Genomic DNA, 17936 nt, shown 5'->3' on the forward strand with positions numbered 1-17936 from the left:
ATAATAAGGTTACATTGTTAAACATACAAAAACCAAGACACAAAATAAAACATTAAATGTCAAATTAGAATAGGGTTACATCGCTACACACCTAAAACCAAATACAAAAGAAATAAGATACATAATCAGATGTCAGTACCCTGGAAATTTTTCAGGAGATCCTTCATCTGATCTTTATATTGTTCCAATTGTTTGCGTAAATAATACAGTCCTTCAAGTCGTGTTAAGGGCAGTGAACCACAAACACCAACTGAGAGAAAGTGATTAATTTCCTGCAAAACAACATTTTGTGTTAATCACATACAGCATACTAATAAAGGCTTCAAATAAAGAAGTGGCTCTTGGCAGTCCACAATGTGGATATTAATAGATGCAAAATAAGAATGGACATTTACAAATATCTCAGTGTCTGAAACTGGCAATAAAAAGAATCCACATGTCTAATTTAATTTCTCAACTATACCTATAGCTAGTAAATTGTTTTTCTTTTGAAAGGTTGCATTACAAAAAAACACTATGCCACAAGATATATTTTAAAATGTAATTACCTCCAAAACAGAATATGGTCCTTTACTGTATTTTATTTTCTGTTGAGTTGCTCGCAAATCTTTAAAAGCAGGATGTTCAGGAAAAGGATCTAAGCATTTGATTGCTTGGTACAGATTTTCATTATCCTTATTATCTATCACCAGATACTTCAACAAGCCTAGGACCTGAAAATGAAAAGTAAATGAAAAACAAGTAAGACAGAGAAACATTTTTGAGCCATATTTCTTATTCAGGTTATGAAGTTTGTATTTCTCCAAGTTCCTTTAAACTGAGAATTCTATTAAAAAAAGGTAAGATAATTTATTTACACTGTTAAAAATTATAAAATGTTTAGAGGCTTGGGGAAATCACAGATATATTCTAAAATGGTGAGGCATTTTTGCTACTCCCCCTCCCAAACGGACATCAAAACTTTTATTATCACAGCCTGCAGTTTTATCCTGTCTTTTGGTGAAGCTGATTTCAAATACTGGCCAATGGAATCATTACAGTATTGGCAACGATTTAGCAACACACTGCACCCAAGCAGTCCTTCTGATGTTATTAGGATTTTATTATTCTTACTAACTAAAGTGCTGGTAACTTGAAATCTGGACAAATGCCTAAATATCATAGTTTACTGCCCAAATCACTGAACTCTGGTAGAATTTGTTTTATAACAGATCTACAACTTGAGTAAATGCTTGCTAAAGGGGCACCATACTTCCTTGGCAAAAACGCTGCTTTTATGCTTTACTTACAAATCAATGCAACTGGATAGTCAATCCAGGCAGCTTTGAGGAGTCTACAATCTAAATGATGAGGTTTTTATTTGGAGACTTTTATTTACCTGAAAATTATTAACTAGCTTTCATTTAATGCTAGAAGAAAAAAGAGAAGAAACTGAGAAGTGATCACTAGAGGAAGGACTTCCCTGCAGGAATATGATATGAGAAGGTTTCGTATTTGATATCAGTTCCAATTCAGAGAAATTTCTGCCCTGCCCACTTTGTTTCTGCCCAGGGATGCCCTGACATGTTGCCTTTGTAGTGTGCATGTACAACTGTTTGCACAGACATATTCTAAATCTGATCATGATCATTAAGCTGGGAAAAAGATTGCCAGGTTATTTTCAGCTTAATTAGTATAGCTCTCCAGCTGAACTGGAATCACAAGGAGAAGGACAATGTAGGGCTACACTGCAACCATGAAGGTGCATATGGTACCATGGGATCAGATTAAGCTAGCAGGCAACCATAAGGACTGAAGTGCAACAGGCGTACTCTTCTCACCTTCAGCTACTAATTATAAGTCTCTAAGTAATTTCCACCCCCTCCAGAATGCACATACAAACATCACCAGAAGGAAAACAAGGTTTAACACACAACAGAAATTGCTTCATTTCCCTTTTAAGGCCTATGTGCTACATTTATTTTTAATGATAATTTGTTAAATAACTAGCTGAACTACTAAAATCTGTTCTTTGCATGTATTTCCTCTTTGACCTCTAGCACCTTCCCCTGCCAAAGGTTTTCATCGTATTTCCTGTGATATCATCCACATAGCTTTGTAGGTAACTGCTTGGCTACTCGATATGCTTGTAGTCATTAGACTGCCATCACCAGTAGTTTAGCAATGCCTATGTTTTCTCTATCTTTTCCTTAGTGGTACCACTGATTTGGTGTCTCTACTCAACTAAGGTAACAATTTTTCTGAAACTTACCCTGAAGGTTTTAAACCTCTTTCAGATTTGGGGCAAAAAGGCGCACAGATTCAAAGCAGACATAAAAGACATTACAACAGCATTAAAGCTCTATAAGAAATCTGACTTTTTACAGACTAAGTAAATAGAGAATTAGAAAGTGATACAGTCATCTCAGCAATTATGATACAAATACATCTCCATCACTGTTTAAGGCCGTGGAAATTAAATACGGAACACAATACTTGTCAAAATAGAAGTACCAAAAGTAAAGACACTTTTATTTAAAAAATTAAAGGTATAGTGTTACATCCCAAGTAAGATTTTTTATATAAATCTACAAAGCATAGAAAAAAGGAATTAAAATTGAACATGAGTATAGATATAGCTTTCATGACAGTGAACATTAACTGAAAAGCTAACAGATAAGGAATAAGCAGCAACTCAAAACTACCTGTTCCTGAATCTCAGGCTGGTCCATAGCAAGAGGTATTAGGGTTCCTACAATAACAGGAAGGTGGCTCTCTAGAGCATCATTACAACACGTAACCGCTGTGTGGCAAACATGATGAAGAAGATCACAACAGAGTGAAAAGCTGCGCATGGATATTTCTCTGATGATAACAGGTCTGTCACAGGAAATAAAAAAGTGAAATTAAAGAAATACAAATTGTCATTGTCTCAAGTATTAACCTATTATACAACAGGGAAGAATAGGGGAAAAGGGGAAATATAAATAAACTTTTTAGGAGGAACTGATTCTAATCTTTAAAATTTATCAACTCAATCAGCTCTAAGGATTTAGCTCAGGACACAGAGGAGGACTAAAACACACAAAATTTGACAGATTGCTTTGAAGAAAAATATATTCCAAAAAGTAAGAAAACCCCAAAACAACCCAAAAAGGCTTTTAGAATATTACTTGCCACAACAATGTTGAGAGAAATGGAAAAAAGTGGAAAACATGCTCTCTGAACTCTCCTCTCTCTCACATAACTATTAATTTATGTTGTGGTTTAACCCCAGCCAGCAACTAAGCACCACGCAGCCGCTCACTCACTTCCCCCCCCCACCCAGTGGGATGGGGGAGAAAATCGGGAAAAGAAGCAAAACTCGTGGGTTGAGATAAGAATGGTTTAATAGAACAGAAAAGACAACACTAATAAAGATAATGATAACACTAATAAAACGACAACAGTAATAATAAAAGGATTGGAATGTACAAATGATGCGCAGTGCAATTGCTCACCACCCGCCGATCAATGCCCAGTTAGTCCCCGAGCAGTGATCCCTCTGCCCCTGACTCCCCCCAGTTCCTATACTAGATGGGACATCACATGGTATGGAATACCCTGTTGGCCAGTTTGGGTCAGCTGCCCTGGCTCTCTCCTGTGCCAACTTCTTGTGCCCCTCCAGCTTTCTCGCTGGCTGGGGATGAGAAGCTGAAAAATCCTTGACTTTAGTCTAAACACTACTTAGCAACAACTGAAAACATCAGTGTTATCAACATTCTTCACATACTGAACTCAAAACTTAGCCCTGTACCAGCTACTAGGAAGACAATTAATCCCAGCTGAAACCAGGACAGTTTAAAAAAAGAAAAAAAAATTTAGGTTACAAAGGACACCTGGGATTATCTAGTCCAGCTTCCTGCCTGAAGCAGAGTCAGCTTCAAAGTCAGATGAGGTTCTCAGGGTTTTATTGAGCTGAATTCTGATACATTATTCCTTGGATGGAGAATCAATAGCTCCTCTGAGCAACCTGCTCCAGTAGTTGACTATTCTCACTGCGAAAATCTTTTCCCTTACGTCCAACCAGAACTTTCCATATTGCAACTTGGTGGGTGCTACCTCTTGTCCCAACGCTGTGCACTTCTAGGAAAAATCTGGCTCTACTTTCTCTACAAGGTATCTTTCCCTCCAGAAACTGAAGAACAGAAATTAGACCAACTCCACTGATCCAGTTGGGGGTCCCTACTCAACCCATCCCAGTTTGTCATTATCTCTGATGTCCTGGCTGGAGCAGTCCCACACTGGACACAGCAGTCCTATTGCAGCTTCATTCAGCATTCAGAGAGGAATGATCAGTGCTGATCGCAATAATAAGTCTCATGATAATGGCATTTACCATAAAATCCACCTCTCAAGTATTTCAGGGTATGAAATGCTTCCAACAAGCAAAGCAATCAACTTGCACTTAAACTCAATGACATTTAGGTAAATAACTATCTTGGAAATCCAAAGCTAAACCTCAAGTAAGAAAGTATCTCCAATCCTTGTGAAAGATAAGAATCTCTATTTAAATCGTAAGCCTAATGAAGTACCAGTTTTCTCAGTCTGAAGACAAGCTAAGATAAAATGTACCTATTCTCACTCATTTTGTTAGCTACTTATTGGTGAGAATGTAAATACTCTTTATTAAGAAGTGCATTTTATTTGACATGTGCTTCCTTTGCACTTAACACCACAATTTGAATTTTTCTCCTATATACTTTAAATTCCCAAACACCCTTTCTGTCGTCAAAATCTCCCAACACTTCTTGTTTCTACAGTTTGATAACCTATTACAGATACAAAATTCTGCAGTATAGCAAACATTTAAGCACAAGGATAGCACAAAACATTCCACATTTTACTAAGAGTTCTAAATTTAAATTCCAGAAGTATCAAAGAAAGGCAATTGAATTTTTTCTTTCAGCAAATTTCAATTACTTCTACAAATGAATTAACATCTACTAGTAATACTGAAATGTGAGGTTACAAGAACAAGGGAGCACAGACAGGAAGAACAAGATATAATTACGATATTTACCTGCCGTTGATGTGGTGAATCAGGGTGTAAATTACATCTCGGAGGACAAAAGCCCATGCTCCTCCTAAACCATCTTTTATCTCTTTAAGTAACAGACTAACAAACAAGTGATAAATTATAAGAACTCTGTGTTTCTTGTAAATGTTGTTTGTATCTGATGCATGATTACAAAGGGCTAGAAGGATTTTCTGAAATGAATCCTAAAAATGAATAAACTATGAGTAAAAAAAAATAATTCATAATACCAATACAGATATACTTTATATCAAGAAAAAACTTAAGCAATAGAGATTTTTTTTAAAGGACATGGACAAAAAAGCTTTATTATTTTTATTGCTTTAAACAAACAAAAGACCTACATAGAAACCAACTCTCCAAGCAGGACTCTAAGCCCCATACCTCCTAATTTTCTCTTTTCTTTTTCTTTTTCCCCACATGAGAAATGTTATGCACATTTTTCAGAAAACCGAACAGTTATGGCAGTTTTCACCAACAGGAGAAACATCAAATAAAAACCATTAAAACATCAAGTAGTACTGCAATCTATATTCTTCAAACAATGTTCATACGTACAAAAATGCATTATTTCATAGAATATATAAATACAGATTGTAACTGTTAAAACTGTAAACTTAAAAAAGAAGTAACTATCTTAAAGTACTAGGCAGGTTGTGTTACATTTTAAAGAATTTTTTCCACTGTCTGGCAATTTTAACTTTTACACTCAAAAGATTTAGACAAACATGGTCCAGAAAATTTTTTTGCCTATTTTTAGACTGTTTATGGATAGGCAAAGTAAGTTGTTGACAACATATGCAATAAAACAGCATACAATTTGAAAAGATACAGATCTAAGGAATGATGTTACAAGACAGTAAAATGTTTATGATTTACTGCAAAGGATGGATAATTTTATATGCCTTCGTATTTGCCTTTAACAATTGAAAATCAAATGTCTAAAAACATCACAGACTATAAAATTTCACACTGTCAGTAAGGGAAGCAAACTTTAGTGTCTTAATTGTAGATAGTATTTAGATAAAATTGTCCAAATGTAATTATTCTAGAATGTTCTTCAGACACATGCCAAAGAAATAGATTGCATCTAAATTGTGTCTAGTACACACAGATTTCCCCAACCTTTAAAATAATTCTCTCTATTTATACATTATTTTATATGTATTATATAATGCATGTGATAGTTCAAACATGTAATTTTTGTAAGGTTACCGTGTCCCTGAACTTAGGACTTCTTCCATTTCAGAAGGCAAACAAAAGAACAGAAAGGTTTCTAAGGTTGTATTTTTCCCTCACATATACATGACGAAAATGTCTAATTAAACCAAAATGTACCCATAAAAGAAATTTTATATTCTACAGAAAAAGAAAATCATCGTTACATACTTACAGGGCTTTTAGAAAGAACTGCTACAAGACTTCTTAATTTGCTTTTGTGACAGTTACTAATATAGTCCAAGGCTGCCTTAATCACGTAAGATGGAAAATGAGGAGGATTAGGAGCAGGATCCAGTTCCCTAAATGAATAAAAAAAGATTTTTTTTTTTTTCTTCCCCAAATCAAACCCATGTATTAAATTAAGTAAGTCTCACTGAATAAACACATAACTCCTAGGAAATCTTTTCTGCTTTCAGTAAGTAAGAAGCACCAAAAGCATCCAGCAGAGTGACATACATCTTATTTTTAGCTGTCTGTTGTCTCTCTATGGCAGCTTTCTAAGTTGTACTTTCTTAACATTCTTTTACTATTTTTTGAAAGATCATATTGCTAAAAATCCATGCATTTTTCTCATCTCTGGTACTTCGCAGGAAAATCTAACTGCAAGTCATGGATAAAACTTCTGCATTTTGTAATTATGGGAACAATTTGGTTGAGAAAAAAGTAATCATGAATCTCCCCATTATAAAAAAAGGGTACTCAACTTTTCTTGGACCTCAAAAAGAAAAGAAATGCTTCATGATATTAACAAAACAGCAAAATCTAAGTTTCATCACTCTTATTCTTACCATTCCCTTCTTAGAAAGAAAAACTTTGGTTACAAGCAGACACCACAGTCTGTTAATAAACTTACTGAAACAAACTTCTTTATAAATAAAAGTTCTGAAATCCTCAGCCATTTAACTTTTGGCAGATTTTCATAGAAATGCTTTTTTTTTTTTCAATGTTATATTTCTACAACAAAAATATCTTCTTCAATAACTTCAGAAAGCATAATGTTTTTCAAAATAGTTTGTATCTAAACACAAAATCTGGAAAATTATTTCCAGATATAATTATGTAAAAAGTGATATTTTTAGGACAACAACAAAGACTGAAAAGCTCATAAAAGTGAATATATTTATGGTATTAGAATATTCCTATTAATAAGGAATCTGTTTATTTGGCATTGCTTAAGCAACCTCCTTACCAAAGGCAAGAGCTGCCACTACAAGAATTGTTAAGAAATGGTTCACTTCACTTCTCAGTGACTTCTAAAGACCTTTAAAAGAATCACTTTAATTTAGACATTAAAACCCAACCAATTTTACAGAGAGGGCTGTCCATCCAAATTTGAACTAGTCTAAACTCGCATTGCCATACTCCAGCTCAGCAACATACAATGGCATTCTCTTGCCCACCCATTCATTCTTTCCATTAACTGAAGTATTATAGAGGTTCTCCTTACTGATATTGGGGAATAACTATGTGAGAAAGCATGCCTATGATACATCATTACTAATGACAACAAAATTCTTTAATTCTCAACTTCAAGGCCACCTCTTCTTATGTGAATTAAAACGTGACCTTCAGGCAACGTTATACAAACACACTCAGCATTTAGAAAATCTATAAACACGTACCTTATATATTTACTTAGATGAGGTCCTTCTTCTACTGTGGTATCAGGTGGTTCATGTAAGGTCATCAACAGTTCAACCACAATCTCTGATAAGTTATTATGAGATAAATTGTCAATTTGCTAGAAGAAGATAAATAGTGTTTTAATAAGGAAAAAAAATACTTTAGCTAAAATAATTTAACACTTCTTTTTCCTTCTGAGAAAACCCATTTTTTCCTGTCTGGATTCTCTATTTGTTCAATTATCCATGACATACAATTAATTCAGAAATTAAGCCTGGTTAAGTCTTATCTATGGCAGTCACAGGTAGAACAACTGACTTCCCTACAGTATCTGGAAAAAAAAAATTATGTTTCATTTTACTACTAGTTCTGAATATAGAGCCTGCCTCTGGAGAAGATGGCTCTTCATAAAGCATTAGCAAAATATTTTAAGAGGAAAACATGACTTACTTAAACAGATGTATGACAGGGAAACTCAAGGTTGTGTAATGAATGGTAAAAAAAATTTTTTATTACATTCTGAATAGCTACTTAAAAACCTTGGGATAAAAATTCAGCTAGTTTGGCTTTATTAAAATAATAATTTTGTATCTATAAACATGAACTATTTACATTTTTACAGAATATATAAAAGTTCCTTTCAGGTCTGTTAAATGACAGAGGACTCAATTTACACATTTAAAAATAGATACCTGTTTTCCTAAGCACTTTTCATCCTTAAGCATGTCGAAGACTTCAGAAGCCTTATCTCTTTGCTCTGCTACTTCATTCTTTCCATGGCTTTGATAGGCAAAATACGGGAGGATATTCACAAGTATCTTTGGAAAACAGTCTGCTAGAACCTGTCTCCAGTCTTTTTCAATCTTGTCAGCAAGTAATTTCACATCTTCAAATTGACTTCTAATCACCAGGTGTGGAACCAGAACTTTATAACAAGACCTACATGTAGTAAATACATTTCCAGAATGTCCTTGAATTGGATTTTTAAAAAATTTCAAGCATAATATAGCAAATACCATTCCTCTATTGTATAACCAAACTTGTATTTATTGTTTAGCTACTGCTATACAAAAAAATCTTACCAGCATAAATGTAATTAACAAGATACTTGGAATACATTTTAAAAGCTCTCAATATGTTAGAAATTTGAAGCACTGTGTCATAAGTGTAAATAAATCTAAGTAAACTGCTTTCATATAGCAAAATTACCTGTAGAATTCCTCAAGGCTAGTATAGTTCAGAAGAACATAAGGAAAAGCAGACAGGCTATATCCACTGTCATTTATTTTCAGCCACTCCATCACCAAATAGTCTAAATGTGATGTCATGAAGTCTTCTATACTTTTATAGCCAAATATGGCAGATACTTTTTTCAAAACCTGTGCATGAAATAAGATTGCAGAAATAGCATGCAGAGTACACGATACTATGGCAAACTGACAGTACTACACCTCCATGTGTCATCCCCCCCAGCCTTTTAATGAATATTTGTGTAAGTCAGCTCCTATTTAGCATAAGCAATTTTTTTATTATTTGTATTGCCATATCTCAAAAGAGTGCAATGAAGGAACTACAAATGCCCTGTATGAGGCAGGAAAAGGACAGACAGTACACATTTTGCAGGGTAGAGACTGTGTGTAAAAACAAGAGGCAACAAATAGAAAGAAAGGATAAAAAGGAGAGAACATGCACACTAAAAAAAATGACTGGCATGAAAGGCTGCAGTATAAACAGCAATTATTTCAGTACACTCTTGTGAACTTCAGAATTAAAGTCCACAAGCCACATACCATCTTCCAATACTTTGCATTTATTTTACATATTTTCCACATTGCAAAACTCACTTTACTTTCACTGGGTAGAAAGATTTTCTAAAATGAGATCTGCAATCTTCAATGTATAAAAATCTATTTGTATTACAGATCTGTGCTTTTAACACACAAGATTTACCATTAGAATTGTCTTTTATGATGTCATTATTTCTATGTAGGTCATTAAATATATAATTACAAATTCATTCAGGTATTTATGTCCCACATTAGTCACGCTTTTACAAAATTTAACAACTTTCAATACTGACAAATGCATTTTGTATTGTTCCAATTTTAACCTAACCTTAATTTATAACCTAAATATAAAATGGAATTTTATACTTGCCTTTTTGACAAGGTGAGGTTCTAATCCATTCTCTTTCACAGACTGGCAAATAGCAAACAACGCTTGCTTTTCACAGACCGGACTGCAGCACAGAACCATGGTTATAAGCATCAGCAAAACCGCTTTTCCATTACGCTGTTTGTCCAAAAGATCTTCAGGACTAGCATCACCCCTGACCTTCAATATGAAATAATGAAGAACTTGTACGAATATTCTGTTAAAGCAATCTCCTAATTAATAAATGAGCACAAATATTTTAAAATTAAGAGCACTGACATAAATACTGCTGAAAAATCTTGCTTTGGTTGCTTAAAAATTACTTCTCCCAGCTGTCTGCTCCACTCCTCAACGAGAAGTTACTGCCTCCAGCATGCCAGCACACATGCCGATACCTCATACACTCCAGGTCATGTTATAGTATCGAAAGTTTAAACAAAGGCAACACACTTAACAGAGAAATGATAGAGGCATTGACGAGACAAGTATCCTTTTTGCTCCTCCCTGATGCATATAGGAAAGAACTGCCTAGGAACTCCAGGAAAGAGCTGGAGGCGACACTACAGAGGGATGAAATGAGATGACAGAGAGATGAGGGCTCAGCAGCGAGCCCAAGTTACAAGACATCAGGCAAAGGGAACAGAGAGAAAACACCGCAGAGAGATGCCATGCATATAGATGATAGCATGACATAAAAACAATGGGAAATTATATAGATGACTTAGCATGGTAGCAAGGAAGGAGAAGTGAAAGACACTAACAGAAACATTAATAGTTAAAGAAATTCCACAGTAATATACACCATTGCATTTCCAGTCACTGCACTGAAGTAAAACTTTTCCTTCACTTGAAGTTTCTTCTGAATAGTTTAATTTTTTAAGCAAATTTTGGTTTTGTGAAAACTACTGCTCTAATACCACTGGAAACATGACCTCTCTGAAATTTACAAATCTGTTTTTATACTAAGTAAACACATAATTTGAATTTACATTGCCTTTTACTCACTATTTATATATTGTCTAGAATATCGAGGCTCCATTTTTCTTTGATTCTTAAGTGTTACAGTACTGAAACCCGCAACAACAAATAGTATGATACAGAAGAGCAGTCTGGAACATACAGTGAAAAAATCTACAAACTTCTACTGTGGGCAAAACAGTGACTGACTAGATGTGTAAGGAATTTCCTGACTACAACCTCGTTTCACCACCTCAGATTATCAGAAGCCCAGAAGAATTAATGTTCTCAGAAAATTAAACACAATCATTTTAAAAGTCATCTTATTCCTAAGATGAAAACTAGGCAAAACTAATAACTAGATGTTGGTACCAGATTTCTCATTCCTTCCTGAACTCTGAGATATGCATTCTCAAAAGCCTTTTGCTGGAGCTTCAAGGGAAGAGGTTTTGACATTCCAGAAGAATCTCTGTGTTTCACATCTTGAAACAAACTTCAAAAAAAGAACAATAATTATTAGCATAACATTTAGTCTACAGAATGACTGCATACTGTGTGTATCAAATAATAAGATTCTGATTTTCTGAATCTTCATTATTTTCTCCTTAACTTTCTTGTACAGCAGTCTTTCCTTCCTCTCCCTCAAACATTATCAATAACACTAAGAAAATCTGTTGGGATGGAATGGTGGAGAATAGCCTGAAAACATATAAAAGTTTCCCAATCTCTGCGAATGCAGGAAGCCAAACTTCAGTTGTCCATCATAATGGAGCATTTCATGTCATGAAGTACTTTGAGAATATATTTATTGAAGAGATGTATATGTAAAAAGTTTCTCAAAGAATTTATTTTTTGTAGATAAAGGCCCAACCCACTTTGCTCTTTGTAATAAGAACACCACAGTGGATCTGACCAAATGTTTCTCTAGCCACTTCTAAGTAACTATTAGCAGATACCTAAGAAACAGCACCATATGCTTGCCTTATATGCATAATAATTCCTTGAATATATCATTTGACCACTAGTGACCTAGGCAGATCAGGAGTTAGAAGTGGTGACCATATTTACTATCCTTCAATGATTTCCTCTTCCATGAATTTGTTGCTTTCTGAACCCTTGCAAACATCCAGACAGTTCAAAGTAGTAGGATAACACTTTGGGTAACTGAATGTTATACAAAGAAGTAAACCATATTTTCTTAGAATCTTGAACCTGTTAGCTTCACTTGATGTCTCCTAGTCTTCAAACTGGAAAAGACTGCCAATCTTCTCTTTGTTCCTCTCCACATTTTGTAGAGTTATGCTATACCTCCTGCAATTCAACTCTTTTTGTGCTGAAGGGCTCCAGTTTATGCAATCAATAGCTGTGCATAAAGTGTTTCATACTTCTAAATATCCCCTCTCTACTACTATTCCAGTTCTATTACATCCTTTTTGATGTATGGCAAAAGAACTATATACAGTATTCAAAACACAAGATCCTTTGAAAAAGTTTTTATGCTACACAATGTACCTAATCTATTTCTAGAGGATAAACAACTATTTCCTATTCAAGTTTTGCATAATAAATTTAGTGCAAAATTTGCTATCATATATATATAGTTTATCTCTCTATATACATATATCTGTCACATCACAGAATAATTGAAACGTAGACAAAGTTTGAAAACCTTAACCAAAGTAACTCAGTAGGCTTTTATATTCCATCAAGATTAAAGCCCCAGAAGTACTGAAAAGAGCAGCTATATAGCAGCAGAAGTAACACCCCATTAAGTGAAATTAAGTGTTATTCTTATAAACAGAGAAAAGGTCAACATTATCACCTGGTAATTGACTTTGCAGCTAGAATGCGAACTTGATGGTGACTATCTGCAAGAAAATGTGGGAAAGCATCACTCACAGGTAGATCTTCATTTACCACATTAAGGATCACCCACTTGCAATGAGGATCAGCCTGAAGAAAATTAATATTGTGGTTTAAAATATACAGAAGACCTACACTGGAATATACACTGCTGTACGCTAAAGATCAACATGCTAATGAATGTCAGAAAATCTGGGATTACCTCAAGCAGGGCTTTCATGCAGTTTAAAAGGGCCACTCTTACTGGTGCTGTGCATTTCCCTCCTTGAGCTAAATGCCTAAAACAAGGAAGAACTGAATAAACAAAAAAGTTGCCAACAATTTTGAGAAAAAGTCTAACAAGTTAGTTTCTGCTGCTCACAGTTCATTCTTTTGTGCTCAATAGGCATGTTTGGGAGGATTTGACGTTTTTATTGATAATCTACAATTGTAAACAATATTCATTTTTGGTTGCTGAAGTTATTACTTGTTATAATTACTGATGCAATTCAGAGTATAATCAGTCTTTGTTAATATATAACAGTGTAGCATTTGTTGTTCTAATACTATCTTAAGGATGATACAGTTCTTTGATACAAATATACCATGACACAGAAAATCTGGAAATTTAAATGCTGTATAAAGATATCATATGATACCAAGAGCAAGACACAAAACAGCACTACAGTCTTCACACTGATAGCAAAGTTAAAAATTTTATGCCCAATAGACTTCTGCATTAAATAGATAAAACGTACCAAAAGGCTCCAACAACTGTTGAAAATTGTCCTTGGGCATGCCCTGTCTCTTCAGTATGTGCGCTGGACTGGGCCAACCCTACTGCTATAGGAAGCAAGTTATTTAGAATTACTTTGCAAACTTCTTGATCTCGACGGTACAAAGAACACACAGCACTGCGACAGAAAGAAAGAAAAAAAAAAAATCTTGAAACACTAAGCAGCCCCCAAATCCTCTAGCTGTTCAACTAAAATAGGTCTAATACATGCTGAATAGTTTCTCTCTTACGAAAGAGGCCTAAGAAGCATAAGAACATCGTCTTCAGGCAAGAAGTGTTCTTCAATAGGGAGCTCCTTCAAAAGGACCAAGTACTAGGGAATAAAAAAAAAAAACAACAAAACGAACCAAAATGGAAAATAACGCTTAAGAAAATAAGTAGACAAAAACTATAAAACATTTTCAGTAACTCTTACATGAAATCAGCAGCAAGGACACCTATTGTCAGCTCTTATGTTAGACTCTGACCATCTTTTCATGCAAAGACTGTCACACAGCAACATGGCTCATGAAATTTTTAGTTTTGGCAGTCAAAAATATTCCCTTTGTAAACTAAAACACAGATCCTATTCTACTACAGACAGCATTTCTAGATATTTAACAAATAATTAATGATAAAGGCAAGATGTTTATACTTCTCAAGTCTTTATTTTCTGGCTTACAAATTCTAACTGCTCTTTCCCTGACCACAGCACACTTCAAAACACTAAAAGTAGCCATTTTAATGTCTTCTCAGGGGACTGATGACAAAAGAAAGACAAGAATATACAACTGACAAGAATATACAAAACAGTACAAATACAGCGGTGGGTCTGCTGTAAAAAAGTCTCACACTCACCATGTGCAGATGCAATGGCTTAGCACTATCAAAGACACTGCCATCAGTAAGCATTAACAGCTGTCTCCGTATATCAGAGGCTCGGAAGCTCACTGTCTGAACTTGGACTGTAGTTACACAAATACATAAGAACCTCAGAATTTCAAGGAGAAGTAAATCCTGCTTTGTCAACTGTTCTTCAGCTAATGGGCTCAAAGCACCTGCAAATAAGATTTTCATGTAAGAAATGCTTCTCCAAGGACAATAAAAAAGTTGATAATATTTTAGGTCTTTACAAAACTAATTAAAAGTTCTCAGAATAGTAGCAACCTTTACGTTTATTTGTTGTTGAACAGTTACTGCATCAGTAGCAGCCTCTTGAGTGCGTTTCCCACTTCTACAAAGGCCCTCTCTAAAACAGAGGCTTTTAATTTTATGTGCCCATACATATGGCTGATTTCTCCATCAAGGTTACAATGAACTCAGCAGAACCATCTGCAGCTGTGTTCTTTTGTGTTGTTAACTATAACTTAGGATGTATTTTAAACTACGGATTCAAAGCTTCCCCAAAATTGAAATGATGACAACTACTACTATATTAATATCCTCACTGAAATTTCAATTATAACCTAAATGAAATAGTTACAAATACCATTTTCCGGTCACATTTAGAACTCTTGTAACTTTCTGCAACTGCAAACTTTATTTATTAGAATTATTTATTGGATGGTTGGAGAAGATACTTTTAAAGACACTTATTCAACATGATGGGGAAAACAGAGCAGCTGCTGTTTGTGGCATTAATATAACACCTTGATTTCCTTCCCATTCAATAATAAACAAAAGACATAGTCCTGATTAAAAACTAAGATACACACCATTTTAAGAAAGAATTTAAAACAAAAGACAACATCAATACTTGTAGCTCCTAACAAAAGACAACATCAATACTTGTAGCTCCTAACAGGCATAAACAGACAGATTCATGCTCCTGTCCCTCTGCAGGTCCAGAGATGTAAGAAAGCTGACCTTGTCAAGAATTACTGATCACGAAAACGAGAAAAGTTAAATAGAACTACTTTTAAGAAAATTAAGCACAGTCTAATGACAGAGACAGGTATCCTACAGACACACTTTCTAGCCCCTTCTTTGCCAAAACTTCTGCCTGACTTCAAACAAGTTAGCTAGCTTCTCTGCTTGCATTTACTATTTATAAAATAAAAAATAAACTTCTTTCCAAAGGAGCTAGAACACTTCATTAACATCTTTAAAACACTAATGAGGTACAAAAGAATTATTATTGTTTAGAAAGTACCTGGTTCAACCACTACCCGCTTCAACTTCTTCAATAAAGCAGCACAGTTTTGTATCTCACTGTCTTTCAAGCAAAGAGCAATCTGTAAAAACAAGCTTTTGCAAATAGTTTTGGACATGGAGAAGACTTACCTGTTACATTTTGCATCTCACCAGATTCATTTGTATCACTGATGTCAGTCACTGAATGATCATCAAATAGATCATCAGATAGTTGGTTATCTACTTCCATTACACTCTCCTCAGGATCATTTCCCATTAGATCCACTTCTCCCAGTTCACTTGCTTTTCCAGTAAATGTCATCTGACAAAAACACCACATCATTTTAAAGCTGGCTTTTAAGGACGGGAGAAACACCACAGACATAACACAAGGAAAGACACTACAGTTTCCCAGTGAACTAGAACAGGTGAAGACAATAAGGGCTACGCTGAACTGATGAATTGTATCCTTTGTGATAAACTTGTCTTCTACACACGTGACTTGTTTGATTTGAACTATTCTCTTTAGGATACAAGCTTCTTAAGACAGATACTAGTCTCTGTGTTTTAGATGGTGCCAAGGACATTGTTAGTATTTGAAAAATAATGTTCTCTACAAGACTTACAAACTTCTCACTATACTTCATAATTACAGAGAAATGAAAGGAAGGCATATGACCTTTTTGAGGGCACACTAATTACCGCTTTCCCTATCAGATGACAAGTTAACAGAAGGTAACACTCTCAGCTTCTCCTCAACTGAAAAAACAAAGGATTTTATCTACCTAGACATGACTACAGGACAACGTGCCAAAAAGAGAAGTTTTAAGACTTGTGCTAAACACGGTGATGTGCCACCCTATAACTTTTCTCAGTGAGTCATTTACAGTTAGAAGATTTAATACCCATATAAAAAACACCTTTGAAGTGTTTTAAGGCACATAAGTCCATCAAACTACAAAATAAAAAGCTTTTAAAACTTTAAAAGTGCACTGAAGTTAAATGTCATGCGTTACAGAAATTCTTTCTGTGGCATAAAATCTGCATATACTTTTACTCTAATACTGTATTAACAAATTCCCAAAAATAACATACTTTGTTTTTTTAATGTGAGCTGGCATGCTAACCTTGATCAAATGTTATCCATCTGCTCTCATTTTTCCCCTACAGCTGTGTTCAAATGTTAGACAGAACTGTTTCCAGTTAGGAATTTTTCAGTAATAAGTATCTCATTTGGTTTGCCTCCAAATTATTATACTGTAAAAACAATCCTCTCATAGAAGAGCACTGCATTTAGAAACGGACAGAACATACTTACCAGATTTTTGCAAATATCTACAAGATCATTCATAAATTTTGATGTTAACAAACGCAGGAATATATTAGACAGCATCTTATTAGCACTGTTCTGTAAGAAAGCAAGATGTACAGACAGGTTATTTCATTTTTTTCAGGTACCATATGCATGATATTCAACTTTGTGACCTCATTAATGAATAAAGAAATATAAATTCCTTTATAAACTTTACCTTGGTACAATTGCATAAACATTTTGTACACTGCATTATCAAAGTCCGCAGTGAATTGATCTGGGCATCTTCATTTAGCTTGTTTTTAGACTGAGAAATGCTTTCTCCGGCATAATGAATGAGAGACTAGTAAAAATACAACACAGTTAAAATACCTCAGTAAAATTGCTTTACATATTGGCATATACACAGCACACACACACAGACAAAAGGACATGATTCTCATTCATAGTCATTCATAAATATACAGCTTTGATGGTTATTGTGTGCATCAATGAGTCTGGACTTTTTTTTTTTTTTTTTTTTTAAATTTTTGTTTCACTCACTGTGCTCCAGAAGTGACAAAAAGATGGCCTACACCTGCCTGAAACATTGGTATTTTCATCACAAATGAAAAACACAGTATCTCTCCATAATGTTTAAGTTTTGGGTTTCCATATTTAAGCAAGAAACCACCTCAGACAGGAGTAGTAGTAGTAATAATAATAATATTAATAATAGTAGCTGTCACCATACTAGTTTGAACCATCAAATGATCGTTAACAAATTCCTGCATAAAAGACCTACAAAAGAAAGGACTTATTATTCTTTAAGTAGTCCTTTGTCCACATGTCCATGATTATTTTATTTTTTTAAAAGGGGTGAC

General features: G+C 34.6%; 1 protein-coding gene across 3 annotated transcripts in view; it reads right to left on the reverse strand.

Moving 5' to 3' along the window:
* Nucleotides 1-17936, reverse strand: part of ATM (ATM serine/threonine kinase) — an 88486-nt gene that overhangs the window by 44607 nt on the left and 25943 nt on the right. For 2 of the 3 annotated variants that reach the window (XM_030042441.2, XM_030042440.2), the window contains 17 exons: nucleotides 17080-17169; nucleotides 15912-16083; nucleotides 14487-14686; nucleotides 13880-13962; nucleotides 13612-13767; nucleotides 13077-13152; nucleotides 12834-12964; nucleotides 11384-11504; nucleotides 10058-10234; nucleotides 9110-9279; nucleotides 8593-8839; nucleotides 7900-8018; nucleotides 6450-6576; nucleotides 5042-5241; nucleotides 2685-2859; nucleotides 549-713; nucleotides 140-272 (listed from right to left, as the gene is read on the reverse strand). In XM_030042441.2, the coding sequence (XP_029898301.1) occupies nucleotides 140-272; nucleotides 549-713; nucleotides 2685-2859; nucleotides 5042-5241; nucleotides 6450-6576; nucleotides 7900-8018; nucleotides 8593-8839; nucleotides 9110-9279; nucleotides 10058-10234; nucleotides 11384-11504; nucleotides 12834-12964; nucleotides 13077-13152; nucleotides 13612-13767; nucleotides 13880-13962; nucleotides 14487-14686; nucleotides 15912-16083; nucleotides 17080-17169 (2542 nt within the window). Of the gene's footprint in view, nucleotides 1-139; nucleotides 273-548; nucleotides 714-2684; nucleotides 2860-5041; nucleotides 5242-6449; nucleotides 6577-7899; nucleotides 8019-8592; nucleotides 8840-9109; nucleotides 9280-10057; nucleotides 10235-11383; nucleotides 11505-12833; nucleotides 12965-13076; nucleotides 13153-13611; nucleotides 13768-13879; nucleotides 13963-14486; nucleotides 14687-15911; nucleotides 16084-17079; nucleotides 17170-17290; nucleotides 17417-17936 lie in introns of all 3 variants that reach the window. The other variant, XM_030042438.2, reaches the window with a different exon arrangement.

This window comes from Aquila chrysaetos, chromosome 19 (assembly GCF_900496995.4).
Source record: "Aquila chrysaetos chrysaetos chromosome 19, bAquChr1.4, whole genome shotgun sequence".
In the NCBI taxonomy this organism is placed as follows: domain Eukaryota; kingdom Metazoa; phylum Chordata; class Aves; order Accipitriformes; family Accipitridae; genus Aquila; species Aquila chrysaetos.